General features: G+C 46.2%; 2 protein-coding genes across 3 annotated transcripts; both read left to right on the top strand.

Moving 5' to 3' along the window:
* On the top strand, positions 1-4,710 carry stub1 (STIP1 homology and U-Box containing protein 1). 2 transcript variants are annotated; one of them, XM_057047851.1, is made up of 8 exons: positions 1-157; positions 846-1,066; positions 1,163-1,361; positions 1,622-1,787; positions 1,871-1,946; positions 2,036-2,092; positions 2,735-2,851; positions 3,116-4,710. In XM_057047851.1, exons 2-8 carry the CDS (start codon positions 953-955, stop codon positions 3,239-3,241), a joined length of 855 nt encoding a protein of 284 aa, XP_056903831.1. In that variant the 5' UTR covers positions 1-157; positions 846-952; the 3' UTR covers positions 3,242-4,710. The 2 variants fall into 2 exon arrangements, with proteins under 2 accessions (XP_056903831.1, XP_056903838.1); XM_057047858.1 differs by having other exon boundaries at positions 9-157; positions 851-1,066.
* Positions 4,711-4,987: 277 nt separating this feature from the next.
* crp1 (C-reactive protein 1) lies at positions 4,988-6,876 on the top strand. Its single transcript, XM_057047869.1, has 3 exons — positions 4,988-5,143; positions 5,255-5,333; positions 5,614-6,876. Exons 1-3 carry the CDS (start codon positions 5,141-5,143, stop codon positions 6,222-6,224), a joined length of 693 nt encoding a protein of 230 aa, XP_056903849.1. The 5' UTR covers positions 4,988-5,140; the 3' UTR covers positions 6,225-6,876.
* The last annotated feature ends 11,711 nt before the right edge of the window (positions 6,877-18,587 follow it).

Here is an 18,587-nt window from a genome sequence, read left to right as displayed (position 1 = left end):
AACGTCCTTTCGGCTTCCGTCGCCGCGGACGTGTCTGACGTCAATATAACAACAAATTGTCATGTTAACTCAGGTGCAGGGGAAAAAATGGCGATTCAAATTTTACATTAAATAATATTAACCCTGGCTTATCTGGATGTAAGATTTCCTAAACCACGTAAGTACTGAAAGCCGCTTGTGTGTAAAATAAAGGGTAACTAAAACGTGAGTTGCAAAAAAAACAATAAAGAAGCTGTAGAGCTAACATGCTAACCTAGCATCAGCAAACGTCTGTTTTAAGAGCTTGTCGAAAAACAGGCATCCACCTAAATGTGTTAAATAAACAGCGAAACACATTTTATAGACAAAGGACACACGTAACCAGTATTGCCCAGTCGCATGCAGTGTGATCTAATTTGTGACAAAGTATTGCTAGGAATTGTTCGGAAACATTCTCAAGTCTTAGCCTTTGTGCTAGTTTAGCGAGCTTGCTAATATAAAACATTGTATTGTTAATATTAACATAATCAGCTTCTATTTTGTCTGCCTTAACAGTAACAGCATCTCAAGCGATGTATTAAGCCCATGGTTATATGTCATTTCTGGTCTTTTCTACCTTTCACTGCTATTGTCTTGGGTTGAGTTTACCCATTTACCGAGCGAGCACGCTGGTCTGTTTCGTTCTCTGACCGTCTGTCACCGGGATAAATAAACCTCCATTGTGGAGCAACATCACAATTGTCAGCGATCTAATCTAATCATCCCGGCGATGGCATTGAGGGCGGCATGTAATTTACTGGTGCATTGCAGTGAATGCACACAGTCATAAACTGGGCAGACTTAAATGAAAAGACCTGTTTCTCCAGACCAGGAGGGACAGGGCAATTTTGAGCCTGTCGGTTAGCCAGCCGAAGAGACGGGGAACAGGATTGGGAAGCAGGCCGAGGCGGGCCCCGCGGAGCCGGTGGAGAAGATGGCCGGCAGCCCGGAGAAGAGTTCCACTGCACAGGAGCTGAAGGAGCAGGGAAACCGGCTCTTCCTCTGCCGCAAGTACCAGGAGGCTGCTACATGCTACAGTAAAGCTATTGTAAGTGCAACTAATATCCGAGTCTTTCTCACGTAACCAGTACTTTTTGATTGCTTTGATTTATTTATATTTATTGTGTCATGTCCTGTCTCCCAGAACCGTAACCCATTGGTGGCAGTGTACTACACTAACAGGGCTTTATGCCATGTGAAGCTGCAGCAGCATGACAAGGCTCTGGCAGATTGCAAGCATGCACTGGAGCTGGACAGCCAGTCGGTCAAGGCCCACTTTTTCTTGGGCCAGTGTCACCTTGAACTGGAGAACTTTGATGAGGCCATCGGCAATCTGCAGAAAGGTCAGAAAAGATGGGGAATCCTTGCAAAACTACAACGGACCTGGTTTCCTGGTGGTTTACTCTCTTGTCATAATGCTGAATCCCTTTTTGGCTGTCAGTGATGTCGGAGTTTTAATGCCAACACTCGTGCCATCTTAATTAGTGTTTGCTTGACTGAAATAACAGTATTCTTCATCAAGCCCTAAAGCAGAGTTTGTCTTTTGTGTGCCTTTTGGCTTTAGTGCCGTGCGTTAAACCGGTGCTGCTGCTTTTGTTTTCAGCTTATAATCTGGCAAAAGAGCAGAGGCTGAACTTTGGAGATGACATCCCCAGCGCTTTGCGCATTGCCAAGAAGAAACGTTGGAATAGCATCGAAGATAAGCGCATCAACCAAGAGAACGAGCTACATGCTTACCTGACCAAACTTATCCTGGCCGAGAAGGAAAGGTGAGGCCGCCGCAGGAGGTCCAGCACAGGTTATATAAACATCAGCTGGTGCACAAATCATGTTGTCATCTTTACTCGCACAGAGAACTGGAGGAACACAAAGAAAAACAAGATGACAATCAAAATGGAGGTGATGCTGGAAAGATTTCCTCCAGACACGTATGTTTCTGAATGCGCCAGTTTGTTTAGTGTAATCAGTGGAGACAACAGTGGCATATTCATACCTCCCCCTTTATGAACGTATGTAGGACAAGTACCTAAAGGACATGGACGAACTGTTCTCACAGGTGGACGAGAAGAGAAAAGTGAGTATGAATCACTTCTCTCACGTTATTGTCATTGTTTCTTCACAGATTCAGTCTTTGCTCTCATCATCCCAGCATGCATCAGGAATTTACCTAATTTAATTTATAAAAGCAAAAAACTGGCAGGCTGCTCGACACGGACGTGCTTTTGACCACAGTCCACACCTGCCTCACAACAGCAATTTGTTGTTCACATAGCAACAAGAGAAAGAGTCCCAAGAAGCATTTCAGCATAAATCTTACACTCACATGTTTTAGATCCTCTAATCTGGCTGGTGTGAGGTGCATTTCTGAATTTCTAACGACTGGAAGTTGTTATTTCCAAGACCAAAGGACACTTTCTATGGAACTCGGGATTTGTTTGCCAGTAATTACTCCTGGTTCACTAAATACAGTCATTTTTCTTTAGAGTTTTCATTATTTGTTGAAACAGCTCCTGCTGGCAGTTGGTTTGGTCTGTGGGAGAAGATCCAGATTTAGCCAGAATTAGAATGACCTGATGGAAGAGACTCTTTTTTTAAAAATGTGTGATACAGTAGAAATGTTCCAGAGAGCAACTTCAAACACTACCAAAAGGAAATAAACCAGACTTGAGCATTTTCCCGTGACGCCAGTGTGGTTAAGGGTGTTTTGTTTCTTCAGAAACGCGAGATTCCAGATTATCTGTGTGGGAAAATCAGCTTTGAGTTGATGAGAGAACCCTGCATCACACCCAGTGGTATCACATATGATCGCAAGGACATCGAGGAGCACCTGCAGGTAAAATCAGGCTCTCCCGTAGTATCCTTTACTTAGTTATCGTTAATCCCATATTTTGAGCAGCCATATTGTAACAAGTACTACAGATATGGAACTTATTTACTTTCAGCTCTACTATTGAATGAATTGAATTGAACCAGACAAATCAGCACGTAAAAACCTGGTTCTGTTGTCTTCACCTGCGCCGAATAAATAATACTCCTAGAAACAACAGCAGATGATGTCATCTAGTGAATTTGACTGAATTTTTCTGTTTGGTTGCAGCGGGTAGGCCATTTTGACCCAGTCACCAGGAGTCCACTGACCCAGGACCAGTTGATCCCGAACCTGGCCATGAAGGAAGTGATCGATGCCTTTATACAGGAGAACGGCTGGGTGGAGGACTACTGAAGAGAACCCCACTCCCTGTCCCCAACCCCCACAATAATCCGACCCAAAGCCTGGGGGGGAAAAAGATGACAATTAAGAGAACTTCATGTGGATTTGTGTGCTGTGTGAAAAGGACCTGCCGGGGGAGCCACGTGTCACAGGCCTCTCTCGCCACTACATTTGATCTTTGCTGTAAACGTCCTGCTCCTGACTGCGGACACTCGACATTCAAGCCGCTCCCTTTAAACCCCCCCTTTGTTTGGATTTTGCCATGCGTTTGCACACTTCATTCAAAATGAGTCGAAACATTCTGAGGTCACTCCTGCTCCTCTGCCCACTCAGTGCCACAGTTGCTGAAAAGCATCAGCATTTCACGCCAGTGTTTTATATCTTAAAAGTCACCTAAAATACAACCATTAAAGGATCAGCATGTAATCTTAGTCCAGTATTTTTTAGCTGTTTTCACTCTCCATTTACTTAAATATTAGAGTGATTGATACTTGCTTCATATATTTTCCTGGTCATTTATAGATACAGAAAACAACCTTTGCTCAGTTTGTATCCAAACTTATTTACTGCAAATGTAAAAACGTGCTCTCTTCTCTGCCTGTAGGAGGCGCTGTAGTCGACCATTTCCACTTCACCGTAGTCCCCCCCCCCCCCCCCCCCCCCCCCCTCCCCTTTTAACAAACACCACAACGGACAGTTCCACTAAGTTGAATGTATGCATTATTGATTCTTTAGGTTTAGGCTGGCCTACAGTAATTCAAAAGGTGTCTTATTACAACAATGTTATGTTAACATAGTCTTTAATGGAAAATAAATAATAAAAAAAAAAAGAAAAGAAAATAGAAGCAGATTTTCCAGGCAAAAAAAATCCATTTTGCTGGATATAAACTGAACATTTAGAAGTGTTTGAATGTTAAAGGCAATCCAAGCTGGGGTTTTTTCCTGTTGCCGTCACCATGGACGCTGCCGTAACGCATGAAGTGATGTTATTTTTCTTTTTTCTCCCCTGCACTTGTGCAAGAGAATGCTGTTGTCTTGATCCACTTTCTCTGACAGCGCCGCTGTCATGAGGGCTGATCCGCATGAAAACAAGTGCAAGCTGTGTCCTGTTACCGGGGGTTCGGAGGAACGTTCCCTCGTACAAACTCATCCTCTCTCTGCGTGCTGGAAAAGCGTTGACCATCTTCTCCACCGGTACCTCAGTCCAGCTCGCTCGCTGCTGGTCTGCTGTCGTTTCTCAGTTTCCAGCTCCCGACTGTGCGTCTGTGATGAAATCAGCCTGTCAGTGGTTTGTGTCAGAGTGCAGACTGTAAATAATTTGCTTGTGTGTCCTCAGATTTTATTTCTCAACAAAGTCAAGGTTCTTATTTTTTCTTTGGGGAAAAAAAAAAGTCATAGAGGTTATGAAACTGTACGAAATGTAGATATGTTGATAACATTATTCACTTTTTGTTTGTCCTGATTAAACCATGAACCTTGAAGTTGTTTGTCCTTTTTTTTTCTATATACATAAAATACACAACTGAAAGTGAGTCCCAGTATTATGACGTCATCAGGGATAAAACCAATCGTCATATTGTGATTTATTCTGTTTGATTCGGAGGTATTTAAGGTAGCGATCAGGACAAAAGGCCCATCTGTTGGTCAGTACATCTCAAAATGATCCCAAGATGGAAAATCAACCCGATGATTAAAGATGGAGAGCCACTGTTTTCTGGTCGGTGCGTCACAGACACAAGAGAAGGTGTGTGTTGTGCTCAGTGTCAGCCAGCCCTCACACACTGAGCCTTTTGTCAGCGCTGACCCTCAGCTGCCGTCCTGGTCGGTACAAGGAGGGACGAGGAGCTGAAACAGAACATTGGCGAGTGGGACGGAGTCGGCAGCAGAACCGGCGCACGAAAGGGCAGCAACATGGTAAGAAAAGCTCGTTCCCGTCCTGATGTCCTGATGTCCTGATGTCCTGGTGTCCTGGTGTCCTGTCCTGATATTTAACCATCAGAGACAAACGTGTGTCTGTGTTTGCAGAGAGTCAGCAATGTCAGCTTGGAGCTACTTCTGTTGGGGGTCTGTGGATGGTCTCTGGGTCTCTCTTCAGCCACCCAAGGTAGGTTTAAATGCACCCTAACATTTACCCCAAAGACAGAATGAACCAGACTGTGTGCAACAGCTATGGTTGATTTTTGTGATATTAATGTGTCAGTCCTTGCTGGAGGAATTTCATTGATTTTTAAGCATCCGAATGCAGCAACTACTGCAGATAATTCAGCCAGACTTCACCCAGAAACCTGAGCAAAGCAGATGTCCTGAAACTGGTCATTGTTTGTCCTAAAATGGCCAGCATGTGGACAGCTGCTGATCCAACTCTGTCTGCTTGTGTTGGCCAGTGGGTCTGCCGGACAAGGTCCTGATCTTTCCCTATGAGACGGACTTCAGCTTCGTGGCCCTGATCCCTCAGAAGGAAATGGCCTTGAAGGCCTTCACGCTCTGCATGCGTGTGGCCACTGAGCTGCCAGAGGAGCGGCAGATTATTCTCTTCGCCTACCGCACCGCCGACTACGATGAGCTGAACGTGTGGCGAGAAAAAGATGGACGAGTCTCCTTCTATCTCAGCGGCGATGGCGCCTTCTTTCACCTGCCTCCTCTCACCACTTTCCGCACCAACCTCTGCCTGACTTGGGAATCTCGCACCGGCCTCGCTGCCTTTTGGGTCGATGGGAAACGCAGCACCTACCAGGTCTACAAACCCGGGCACACGATCCGTCCCAATGGCAGCATCCTCCTGGGGCAAGACCCGGACAAACATCTCGGGGGTTTGGAGGCCACGCAGAGCTTTGTGGGAGAGGTGACGGATCTGAACATGTGGGACTACGTTCTCTCCAGGAGCATGATCCAGGCCTGGAACTACGGTCATAAGATCCCCAAGGGCAACATCTTTGACTGGGCCACCATCCAGTATGAGCTCAACGGGAACGTGATGGTGGTGGACGACGACTGACTCCCTGCGGAGTCAAAGGCAGAGAGGGTGGAGATCTGGACCGGTCGGTGTTTTTATTCGCTTCCGTCTCGCTCGGTGTTTTTGTCTTTGGCGGCTTTGTCTGCTCAAGTCTGATGAAATAGTTCTGGCAAAAACAAAGCCAGTAACTCGGCTTCAGGGGTTTACCTCCGAGGGCTCGAGCAAAGGTGTTACCAGATATGTCCACAGAGCGGCGCTCTCCGCCAGTTCCCAATAAAGCGATTTTTATTAATTGACCTTTATTTGCTTATGAGGGCCACAGAAGGTGATCACAGTGTTCGGCAAATAAACGGTTGTTAATTCTTATTGCAACTGCAATGCAGCCTAAAAAGAGTGAAACATCTTTCTGATTCTCATCTCGTTTGGTCAGCTGACATCCGCCATCTTACTGCTGATAAATGTGGAAACAAAGAGGCTTTTTCTTCTTTAACATTTGAGCTGCGCAGAGATAAACAGCATTTATATCATGTTTAAGAGCCATCGCTGTGGCGTTGCCCTCGGTTAGCGTATACTCACTCATGAATTTTCCATGTTTCTGCTGATGTAAGAGCGCTTTTGGGTCTGAAATAAAACTTTTTTTGTCATGTGCATGACTAATAATGTTAGTAATTAAAAAGAATATTTCATTTGTGAACTTCTTCACCTTCATTTTCTTTATTAACCCATTTAGTCATGTTTTATAAGGTTTGCTCTCATGTTAATTGTCCAATAGTTTCAGGTGATTACAGTTAGTCTGCCTACAAAGAAATTAACTGTTTAACTTTATTTTTTACACTTGAAATAATATATAAAAATGACAATTATAAATATTTTCCACTGTGAGGTGTTTAGAATAACTTTCTCAAAAGTCAGTTAGTTTTATATATATTTTAAAGTAATCAAGTATCAAAATAATGCAAAAATAATAGTAATAATAACGGCTATGATAATTCACAAAGAATAGTCAAGATTTTCTTTCATAAAACAATTCATTGTGGCTTTACAGGAATAATTGTGCTGCTGTAACTGTACAAAAACCGTTAAGTAAAAAGAAATACAGCTTAAGGGTGAAGGAATTTCACAGCAGGACATGAAACTACAAGAAGACAATCGGAGATGAAAGATTGAGCGTCGATATCTAGCTGGTGCGCGGATGAAGAGAACCATGACACGAAACCTGACTCGACTGGGTTGAGATGAATTGTTACACGTTTCCTGCAGTGAGTCATATGGAGCCGCTTCACTAACAAGCCCCCTCAGAAGAAGCTCAAGGTCAAAGCTTCTCCATCCAAGTGTAACACAGTAACCCTGACTTCCAGTGTTTCCGTGCGCTCTCGCTCATCCTCCCCCCCCCCCCCCCCCCCCCCCCCCCCCCACCACCACCACCACCACCCTGACCTCCTTGCAGAGATGAGGGAGAAGTTTGCAGCGTGCAGCTGATGCAGGCTCCCTTGAGGGTGGGAAAGTGCTACGTTGCGCGTGTGTGTTTATTCCGACCGACTCAACCCTCGTCTCTCTCGCAGCAGCTCCGTGAGGACGAGGCCGGGCCAATGAGTTCTGACTGCGGGTCAGCAGCCAAATGTTCCACCTTCTTGGATGTTGCAATGCATCAATCGCAGTGCCCACTCACTGTGTGGTAACACCTTTGTGGACCATCTGCCCAAGCCCGGCTTCTTGGCCTTCTGGTACAGACACACACACACACACACACACACACACACACACACACACACACACACACACGTGCAGGCAGCCTGTCATATCCTTTTCTCATCTCTGCCTAAGAGGAAGTCTAACCCTTCATAAACACTTTTGATGCTGCAACCATTTTAGGGATCTTTTAAACATATAAAGCTGATGTTGACATTATCTTGTGGGGGCCGTCTGCTAACGAAGGATGGAGCCTGAGTGGCTGATTATTCCCTCCTTGTGCTTGCGCTGCATGTGTTGACTGACACAGTTGCAGGGCTCCCCGTCCTGCTCGTAGACGGGGCCGTCAGTGCAGGCCTGAGATCTGCATATTGGCCCATGGTGTTTTGGGCCCTGCGACGCTTTGCCGTGGACCGCGTGCCCATGCGTGCAGAGCTGGTGAAGATGTTTTCCACACGAGAGGAGATAGACGGCGAGAGGGAGCCCCGCGTGAGCCGGTGAGGGGAGACAGAAGGAGGGCCGTTCTGGATTCCTTCAAGCAACTCCAAATAGATTTCCAGGCAAAATGTATTTGCATACGCAAGACAGTGCTACAAGCTATCTGAGTGAGCTGTGGCATGTGCTCATTGAACAGATGGATAATTTTTTTAAGAGCTTTCTTGCAGAAATTTCAGCCCATTAATTTGCGATCTTGGGCATTATACAGGCTGCGTTTTGATGGCGCAGACGATGCCGTCTCATCAGCATCAAGATGTTCTTTTTGATCAGCTTTAATTCATGGAGGCCCAAAGTTATTTCCATCAACTTTTAAGACATTTCAGAACGTTGTAAATCCTTTTATACTCCAACTGATTCCAGAGGAAATGTTCAGGTCTCAAACAGACGTCCTGCAGACTGAGGTCATTGATTCTGTCAATTTCCATTCACGTTATAATCTTCTCTTCTGTCCACATTCTCGACAGATTTGAGCTAAAGATGCTTCCTGGCTGTCACTCCACCCTCAATCCCTCACTCACAGCTTGTAATTCTTCGGTAGGGTCCTTTGTCGTTCCCTCTAGGCTGCATGAAAAATTCACAAGCTCGTCCCATTAGAGTCAGAGCGAATCAGGGAACAGGCTTTAGAACAGTCGCAAACACTTTTATCAATTAACATTTAAATGTTAGATTTAGCAGAAAGCAAAATCAAAGGATGTTACAAAATTCTTGACTTCATGAGCGCCCCCCCCCCCCCCACACACACACACACACACACCACACACACACACACACACACACACGTGCAGGCAGCCTGTCATATCCTTTTCTCATCTCTGCCTAAGAGGAAGTCTAACCCTTCATAAACACTTTTGATGCTGCAACCATTTTAGGTATCTTATAAACATATAAAGCTGATGTTGACATTATCTTGTGGGGGCCGTCTGCTAACGAAGGATGGAGCCTGAGTGGAGGATTATTCCCTCCGTGTGCTTGCGCTGCATGTGTTGACTGACACAGTTGCAGGGCTCCCCGTCCTGCTCGTAGACGGGGCCGTCAGTGCAGGCCTGAGATCTGCATATTGGCCCATGGTGTTTTGGGCTCTGCGACGCTTTGCCGTGGACCGCGTGCCCATGCGTGCAGAGCTGGTGAAGATGTTTTCCACACGAGAGGAGATAGACGGCGAGAGGGAGCCCCGCGTGAGCCGGTGAGGGGAGACAGAAGGAGGGCCGTTCTGGATTCCTTCAAGCAACTCCAAATAGATTTCCAGGCAAAATGTATTTGCATACGCAAGACAGTGCTACAAGCTATCTGAGTGAGCTGTGGCATGTGCTCATTGAACAGATGGATAATTTTTTTAAGAGCTTTCTTGCAGAAATTTCAGCCCATTAATTTGCGATCTTGGGCATTATACAGGCTGCGTTTTGATGGTGCAGACGATGCCGTCTCATCAGCATCAAGATGTTCTTTTTGATCAGCTTTAATTCATGGAGGCCCAAAGTTATTTCCATCAACTTTTAAGACATTTCGGAACGTTGTAAATCCTTGTTTACTCCAACTGATTCCAGAGGAAATGTTCAGGTCTCAAACAGGAAAGCAGAAAAGGCTGATGTTCAGGTCTAAAGAAAAATCTGAACCAGGACTCTGACGTCCTGCAGACTGAGGTCATTGATTCTGTCGATTTCCATTCACGTTATAATCTTCTCTTCTGTCCACATTCTCGACAGATTTGAGCTAAAGATGCTTCCTGGCTGTCACTCCACCCTCAATCCCTCACTCACAGCTTGTAATTCTTCGGTAGGGTCCTTTGTCGTTCCCTCTAGGCTGCATGAAAAATTCACAAGCTCGTCCCATTAGAGTCAGAGCGAATCAGGGAACAGGCTTTAGAACAGTCGCAAACACTTTTATCAATTAACATTTAAATGTTAGATTTAGCAGAAAGCAAAATCAAAGGATGTTACAAAATTCTTGACTTCATGAGCGCCCCCCCCCCCCCCCCACACACACACGAGTCCTGAATTGTTAAATCCAGATGGACGATAGCCTTTTCAGCACAGGTTTTTCACACTGGCGGTGTGAAGCCTGACCTTTACCATGTGCGACCCTGTGCGACCGTGAGCTCTGGGCACGTTGTGGTGACACACCTCCAGGCAGGAGCGCCATCCACCTATGAGCACGCTGCACTTCCTGCTGTCAGGACGCCTCTGAAACCCAGAAGGTTTACTGGCCAAAATGCAGCTCCTCTACAGACAGTAACCTTTACTGCGGAGGACGCGTGTTTGTGACATAGAGGAGATTATTTCACTTGCTGCTGATTTTTAAGGTCATAATTTATAGTTTTCATGCAGGCTCTGACTTCAGTAATAATTTATGTTACTTAAATGTGGTTTGGGAAGCTGAGTACATCATTTTTTTAGGTGGAAAAATGAATGAACCAAATAGGAATTTTCAAATCCTTAATTATTTGTTTAATTTAAACATGGTGTTTACAAGATCACAAATGTGATTACAAATGTTAAAATGTAAAAATCAAATCTTGAGTCTTTAAACTCTAAATTTAACCAATAAAGCCAAAGCAAAGTCCAGACGATTCTCATCTGTTCATTTTGAATTGGAGATTTACTTCATCCTAATTAAGAAACACAACACACTGCAAACAACATATACACCTCCAGCAGTCGTCCAACCAGCAGAAGCAGCGGAGGAGAGTGAGATTCTCTGTGGTTGAATGCTTTGTGGCTTTTAGCGCTAAATTCCCCTCCGTCGCCTCTGGGCTGGCCTCTCCTGTGAACATACGAGCCACGCCGCAGCGTGTTGCGCTGGGAGATGGTCCAGGCCCTCCTGATTAAATATTACAGCCCTCTAAATGGATGGAGATTAGCCTCTGTGGGAATGTTAGGGCTTAATTTACCCCCTGGCCAGATGTGTGTGTGCAAGCCTGAAAAGAGTGTGTGTGTGAATATAAAAGGCAATATGGGGAGGGTGGGAGGGGGAAGTTGTTGTACACGTGTCCCTCTGCACAGTAAAGAGACTGCATATTCCAGGGGGTCAGTGGAGGATGTTTTGCGGTTTTCCTGGGTGAATATTCTGGAGCGGTGCTGGCTGTGTGAGCAGCTTGATGGGCTCGGTCCTGCGAGTCGTGGGTCAGCTGAACGTCACAAAGCTCAAAGAGGAGGCGAGAGGTTAAAGGTGAAGCTGCCAACAGACAGCATGTACTCCAATTATTGATATTTCTCTCAGTTTGTGATCAAATATGAATATTGAACTGACTTCAGATTCCTATTTACAGCATATAAGGCGAAGGAAGCATTCATGCACTAATATTACCAAAAATATAACGCAAACAATTTTAGCTAAACTGACTAATAACATCATGATAAAATTGAAGTCTATGACAATAGTCATGCATTGAATAATGATGCATTCAATGTGTGTGTCCTCTCTATCGCAGCTCTTTTAAATTTAGCTTTGGGATCTAATGTGTCTCATTGTTGTTTATATAAACATTTAAAGAAACAAAGGTGTAATACTATTGAAAATTTGAACATAAATTAAATTAATAATATGAAATACTGAAATAGAGATGTATAAATAGGGGTGTGTAATTCAAATTTTAAAAAAATGTTTTACACGTTAAAAAATGATTGGAATACAAAAACAGCACAAAATTCCACACAGCTGTGAAAACATGCGACATTTTTAATCCAACTCTTCCCTCAGTTTATCTTTTCAGGTGAGGACATTTTAACTGCTCCTCACATCCATCCCTCTACACCAGAACAGTCATTCTCTCCCGGGCTTGGTTCGGGTCTCTGTGGCAGAAGGACCGTAGAACCAAACCATGTTGTCAATGTGGGCGCAGCAGAACGTCAGCGTGGGGCTGACGGGATGAAGATCACTGCAGATGCAGAGCGGCCTGCCAGCAGTGCCACAGCTCGCTGCTCCTCCTCGTCCTCAGCGTTGGACCGAAGGTGTCGGGCGCAGCGGTGGAAACGTTTCCTTCACACATAGGGAATAAATGACCGTCGTCTTAATTGCACCAGTCTTTTTGCTGCTCTCTTATGCCATCTTGACATTTGCTCTGAATTATTCACGGGTTGGTTTTGTAGTTCACCGCGTTTAAAATGCTTTTAAGGACGTGAGTGCATGTTTTGAGGTCTTTGCATGAAAACCCTTGACTTTATTATTTATAAACACACACAACCTCCGCAGTGTGTGTGTGTGTTTGGGAGGGGGGGTCCTTTTTAATCACCCACCTTTTCTTGTCTGTGTGAAAGCTGCCGCAGTCTGATAAACATATGTTTTTCTTGTGTTTTCAGATGTATCACTGCAAGGCTTCAATTCTCCCTTTATTCGCTTAGAATTGGCAAACACATTCATCAAACACACACCACATGTGTACAGCATCTACAGACAACGACTGCATCTGCACACGCACACACACACACACACACACACACACACACACACAAACACGGGCACTCTGCGCCACTGGGCAGAGACTAGCCTGAAAGATTGAAAGCAATTAAAACTATCATCTGCAGTGGCTCTGGGCAGGCCTGTGGCTGCGAGGGGGGAGCTGCCACTGTGCATCAGCCTCTCGATCTCAGCGATGCACCGTGACATGAGAGGGAGCGTCACGGCCCGCTCTCTCCGAAGCACACGAGCTCTGCTGCCACTACTCATGTGACATGCACACACATGTGCGCTCATGCGGGGACTCGTCACATGCTTGCCGGTAACGCTGGATCTTGATCTTTCACCTGTTTGAACACAAACCCTTTAGAAACGTTCCTCCTCGGAGCCGTAGGTCAGCCAAGAGTTTGTAGTAATTGATGATGTTAAGGGGAACACTTAAACGAGTCAGTGATCGGCGTGTGATCAGCAGGTTAATGAGCTGTATTTCTTTAAATTTCACCTGCGTTGCGTCTGAAAACAACTGCAGTGGGAAAAAGTTCTGTCATTTGGCGCAAAGAGAAAGGAAGTGCTGTCTCTCACAGATGATTAAAAAAAACTTGGGGAGATTTCTGCAAGGTGCCTCAGGTGCACATGTTAGGCAATGGAGGGGAAAGCTATTGTTAAAGTAAATACTGTAGTGATTTGGGATGCTTGATTGGAACAGACACCCACTTGCTCTAGTTAGGAGGAAGGAACGTTGGAACTCTCAGCCGCTCTGGCCAAACTTGCTGGTTTACCTGGATTCAGCTCCTAGGCAACGGTGCCTGTCTCTGTCTGGCCTGGGCATTAACAAGTCTCCTCAGGACAGCCACGCCACCATTACCATCTACTGTTACTATCTCTCCCTCTCCAGCCTACGATCAGCTCTCCACCTGTCACTCCCACTTAGCATCGACATTAGCACCGCTGGTTTCCTCATCCTGTTCCTCTTCAGCCCTCTCCGCCACCATCTCCCCTTGGTGTGTTTGAATACATATCTCCGATACTCAGTCCCTTCTTAATTTGACAGGCCCCTGTTTTGTCAGTCTGACAGGCCCGTAGCAGGACACTAATAGGCCATGGAGACCACCAGCAAAGGCACCAGCCAAAGAGGGCCCCGCGGTGCCAGTCCCCATCAACCTCCACGTCTCTCGAGGCAATGCAGGCAGAAGAGAGGGGGTCAGGGGTGGGGTGGTCAGGCAGTGGTGCTGTCATACCAACCTACAGCAGACCGGACCGGGCCTGTGTGCTGACACCCTTCACTCCCACTACGTACACAGATTAAGAGGCTAAAAAGAGCAGCCAGTGGGGGCATCCAAGGGCCTAATGACTGCGCCTGCCACTCACAGCCGTGACTTAGTTGTCACGGAGACGGTTGTGAGAAAGCGAATTAACCCCTCACAGTTTGCTTGACAACCGGCCCCCAGCCTAGGCAGGTAAAAGCATTCTGTGTGTGTGTGTGTGTGTGGTGTGTGTGGTGTGTGTGTGTGTGTGTGTTTTCCTGCGGGCCATCTGTCTGAACTCCTTATTTTTGGACCGACATTCACTAATTTGTTATTTTTGTCTTTTGAGTTTACTTCCAGACAAATGAGCACAAAACGGGGAGTCCATGTGGGTGGCAGGAAACAATTTGAAAGATTGTCTTTAACATTTGGATGGACTTCCATGGTGCCCAGAGGAAGATCCCGGCACACTCTGACCTGTAAATATCGAAGTTCAAGTGAAAAGCCCAAAGCTTAATGAGGACCTGACCTGGACTATTTTTTATCCATCCAATCAAACATTTGCACATGTCTGGTTCTCGTGTAAAAGAGTACAATGAGACGTAGAGAGAAAAATACATTTCTGGAGTTTGTGGACATGGACGGAGGATATATACTTTAAACCGATGTTTACTGCCCCTCACCTTCATTTGGTCATTTTTGTGGGAGAGAATCAAAGCAAGAATAGTTAGTTAAGGGAGCTAACTTATTAAAGATATAAAAATAAAACCAAAGGGTGTAACATGTTTCCTAACATTCCAATGATTTAATCATTTCTTATTTCCTGCTTCTTTTGTGCTGCCGGGGGGGTCACAGATAAGTCAGATGCTGATCTATCTTTGCTGAAATAGGAACACAAATTTGACAACTGGAACCATTTGAAAACCAAATTTATCAAGACATTCAATTTTTATAAAATAACAATTATTTTATTATTTCAGGCTTCCTTTGGTTTGTAGGTGGCTCTAAATGGAAGAAAAGAAGTTGCATCATGAGTGATGGTTTTTGTTTTCCCTTAATCAGACTCAATAAGCCTCTCTGATCCAAAGGTTGAGATGGGAGTGAGACATGGGGGTCCCTGGGTGAGGGAGGGAGGACTCCCGGGGTCTCTCTTTTACTGAATTATTAAGGTTTACTAATACTTCATAAATCTCGTCTTTGTCCTGTCCATTACCAGCCTGTCACATCCTCTCGCTGCTCCAAGACTGACTTGTTTGGTTCATCTTAATGACAGAAGTTAAACTGTGTTACAGAGGAGATGGGGGAGATGTGTGTGTGTGTGTGTGTGTGTGTGTGTGTGGTGTGTGTGTGTGTGTGTGTGTGTGTGTGTGTGTGTGTGTGTGTGTGTGTGTTTGGTGGGGCATAGTTGAGGAGGTGGGGAAGGAGCAGCACTCTGCAAGTAGGCCTCAGGGCTGGATGATTCTATGAGGGTGTGGGTCAGATGGTGTGTGCATGGGCGTGCGTGCATTCATGTGTGTGTGTGTGTGTGTGTGTGTGTGTGATACTCGTAACTGAAGCATGACCATGGACATGCACAACTGGATCAAAAGAAGCCAGTGTGTATCAGTTACCATCCCCATTAACTCCCCAAGCATCTCAACCACCAGCTCGTTCCCTTGCCCCCCCAATGCTCCTCCTCCTCCTCCTCCTCCTCTTCCTCCTCCTCCTCCTCCTCCTCCTCCCTAAACAGCCAACCTTGCCTCAGTGCGTGCCTGGCGGACTCTCGCCGTGGTCTCGACAGCCGAGCTGGTCGTTGCCCCAAGCACTGAGGAGCTGTCGCCTCTTGTTAGTTTCACCGTGGCGACCCAGAGTCCTGCCTGCTCTTTGATTAGTGAGAGTGAGGTGGATGGAGTGTGTGTGGGTGTGTGTGTGGGTGTGTGTGTATGCGTTTAGTAGAACAGGGAGGGCTTGCTCCTGGAGTCCCCTCCTGCCCGCAGAGCTGCTTTTAAAGATCAGTGATTTGGTCAATTGGCCTGGCAATTCTGATTTCCAGAAGGTCACTGATGAATCAACAGACTCAGTGCTGTCACTGTGTGTGTGTGTGTGTGTCTGTGTGTGTGTGTGTGTGTGTGTGTTTGTGTAAGCACGCATATACAGATGTTAACCAACCTTACACAATCCCTCTCTGAATAACTGCTCAAATGCCAGAGCGAGATCCCAAATCGATCACCTTAAAGTAGATCAGGTGACTCCAGGTGCCTGCAGGATTTACCAACATCATTTTGAATTTGGTCAGTCAGGACCGCCCCTGGACGGGTTAGCAGTCCATCACAGGACACACACAGTTCACTCACTACTGCTATCTCATCAACCTCGTGTGCAGGGTTTCTGTGTCAGTAACCTGGAGGACCTGAAGAAAGACACAGACACCAGGAGAACATGGAGACACAAGAAGTCCCTCAGCTCAGAACCCAGAACCTCGTGTGCTCCGAGGTGACGGTGCTAACCGCTGCATCGCATGCATGCTGACCTGGAGCGCTTTATAAAAGTGTAATGGGTGGTGGCTGACCTTGGGAGAAACTTTCTCTGTGTCTGTCTGTCTGCTGTGGGATGCTCAGGTCAGTGAGTCTCCAGAGCCTGGGGGGCCCATAAATACTGCGTGTGATTTCACTTCCTATATGCCCTGCCCTGGGCACAGCTGTCCATCTCTGGACAATTTTGTTGCCCACAGGGAGGACTGGCTGGCTCGGCAGACCCTGTACACATGCTGCCCATCTGTTTCGGACTGTCTTTCATTCACCCCCTAAAATCCAGAACTGGACCACGGTGCTCCTGGTGAACCAGAACAATAGAAACATTTACAAAAACAAAAAACTGTTTCAAAAGAAACTGTGACTGCGTGAGGAATTATGGAATATGGCGCCAAGTACAAAGTTTATTTAGCATTTCAGACATTTTAAAATATTTCAGCCCAAATCTCAAACTGGGGTATTTGAATTATTACCTCCCCCTACTGGAAACCATCAAGCTGTGCTCTTTGTTTAATCTCTAACAGTTGAGATGATTTCTGATACTTTTTTTCAGCATTTAGCTTAAACATGCCTCGTAAACAGCAAGTCCAGTGTGCCCTCTGTTGGACATAAATCCAATTAAAAACATGCAAAGTAACTTAGTTAAGAAGTTGACAGTTGCTAATCTTCAGCTGCACCTTAAGTGTCTCGCCAGACACACAGAGCAGAAAACTGTAGACAGGTGTGTGTATCTGCTACAGTTAATGCACCTTTTGCTCTATGAACAGATGCTAGTCCTCTCATTTCCAAATCTCCTTTGATGTGATAGAGAGGTTAATAAGCCTATTTACATGAAAAAATCCCCAATATTTAAAAAAAAGAAATATAAAGAACATTATAAGCACAGCTTTGAATCATCACGTGTGTGTGTGTGTGTGTGTGTGTGTGTGTGTGTGTGTGTGTGTGTGTGTGTGTGTGTGTGTGTGGTGTGTGTGTGTGTGTGTGTGTGTGTGTGTGTGTCTGCAAGCATTAGGGAGTATTAGCAAGAATGGCAGCCAGTGAGAGGGTAACAAGACTTCCCTCTAGCTATGGCTTCCTGACTTGTTTATTTGCTAACTGGGTAGAGGGGGTGGTTGGGGAGAGGCTGAACATATGGTTTGCTAAAACATGGACTTGTAGTTGAGGCCGAGGCCCCCTCAGGGACGGAGCTGATGGGCTTTGGTCCCTGTCTTCCTTAATTCCTCCCGCTTGGGCAGCCAAAGATGCACAGCCGTCCTCCAGGAGCGGAGGGCAGCCCCGCGCTCTCTCTCTCTTTCTCTCCCCCTGCTGCTGTTGCCCACACCCCCACACCCAGTGTCACACTCACCCTGGGTAAGGGGGGGGGGGGGGGGGGGTCGAGAGGGAGGTGAGAAGGCATTGGCTCAGAAGCACACATGGGGTGGGGGTCCTGGCTGCAGCTGGGAAACTGACTGACACCATCCTCTGGTCTGGGCTCCCCAGAGTGCGGGGCTGCACGAGCCCTGTTGCTGAGGGAATAAAGGGCCCGGTCCCTGCAAGGACATGCTGGTGCTCTGGTCCCAACACATATGGACATTTGCCGTGCGCCACGGTTCCAGTTTTGGGCACATTTGTCAAGTAATGATACTCTGCTCTCTGGGACTGTGTGTCAGGACTGGACGGGTGAGGTCAGCAGCCTTTAGAGTAGATGGTTGTCAACAACCAACCAGTCACTGCAACTATCTGATACAGATCACTGCGCCGAGATGGAGACACGCACTCACACACACACCCTCAAGGTCTATGTGTTTATGGACACACTCGCTTAATGGGATTAAGGCGTTAATGTACACACATGGTCTCACACACCCTGCACTGATGAACAAACATATGCACACTCATATACACTCCCTGTGGGTCACTGACACACACACACAGACACACACACACACAAGGGTGCTTGGACAGTTGTTGATAGGCATCCACACGCACACGTGCGTGCACAGCCTGAAGGTTTGCAGCGTGATGGACAGCCGTTCTGATGCGCTCTGACAGATTCGGCTGCTTCCTTTCATTTCCACTTGCTTTTCTCCCAT

Source organism: Takifugu flavidus, chromosome 1 (assembly GCF_003711565.1).
Source record: "Takifugu flavidus isolate HTHZ2018 chromosome 1, ASM371156v2, whole genome shotgun sequence".
In the NCBI taxonomy this organism is placed as follows: Eukaryota; Metazoa; Chordata; class Actinopteri; order Tetraodontiformes; family Tetraodontidae; genus Takifugu; species Takifugu flavidus.
The sequence above is the reverse complement of the archived record's forward strand: the minus strand, read 5'-3'. Positions and strand labels throughout refer to the sequence as shown.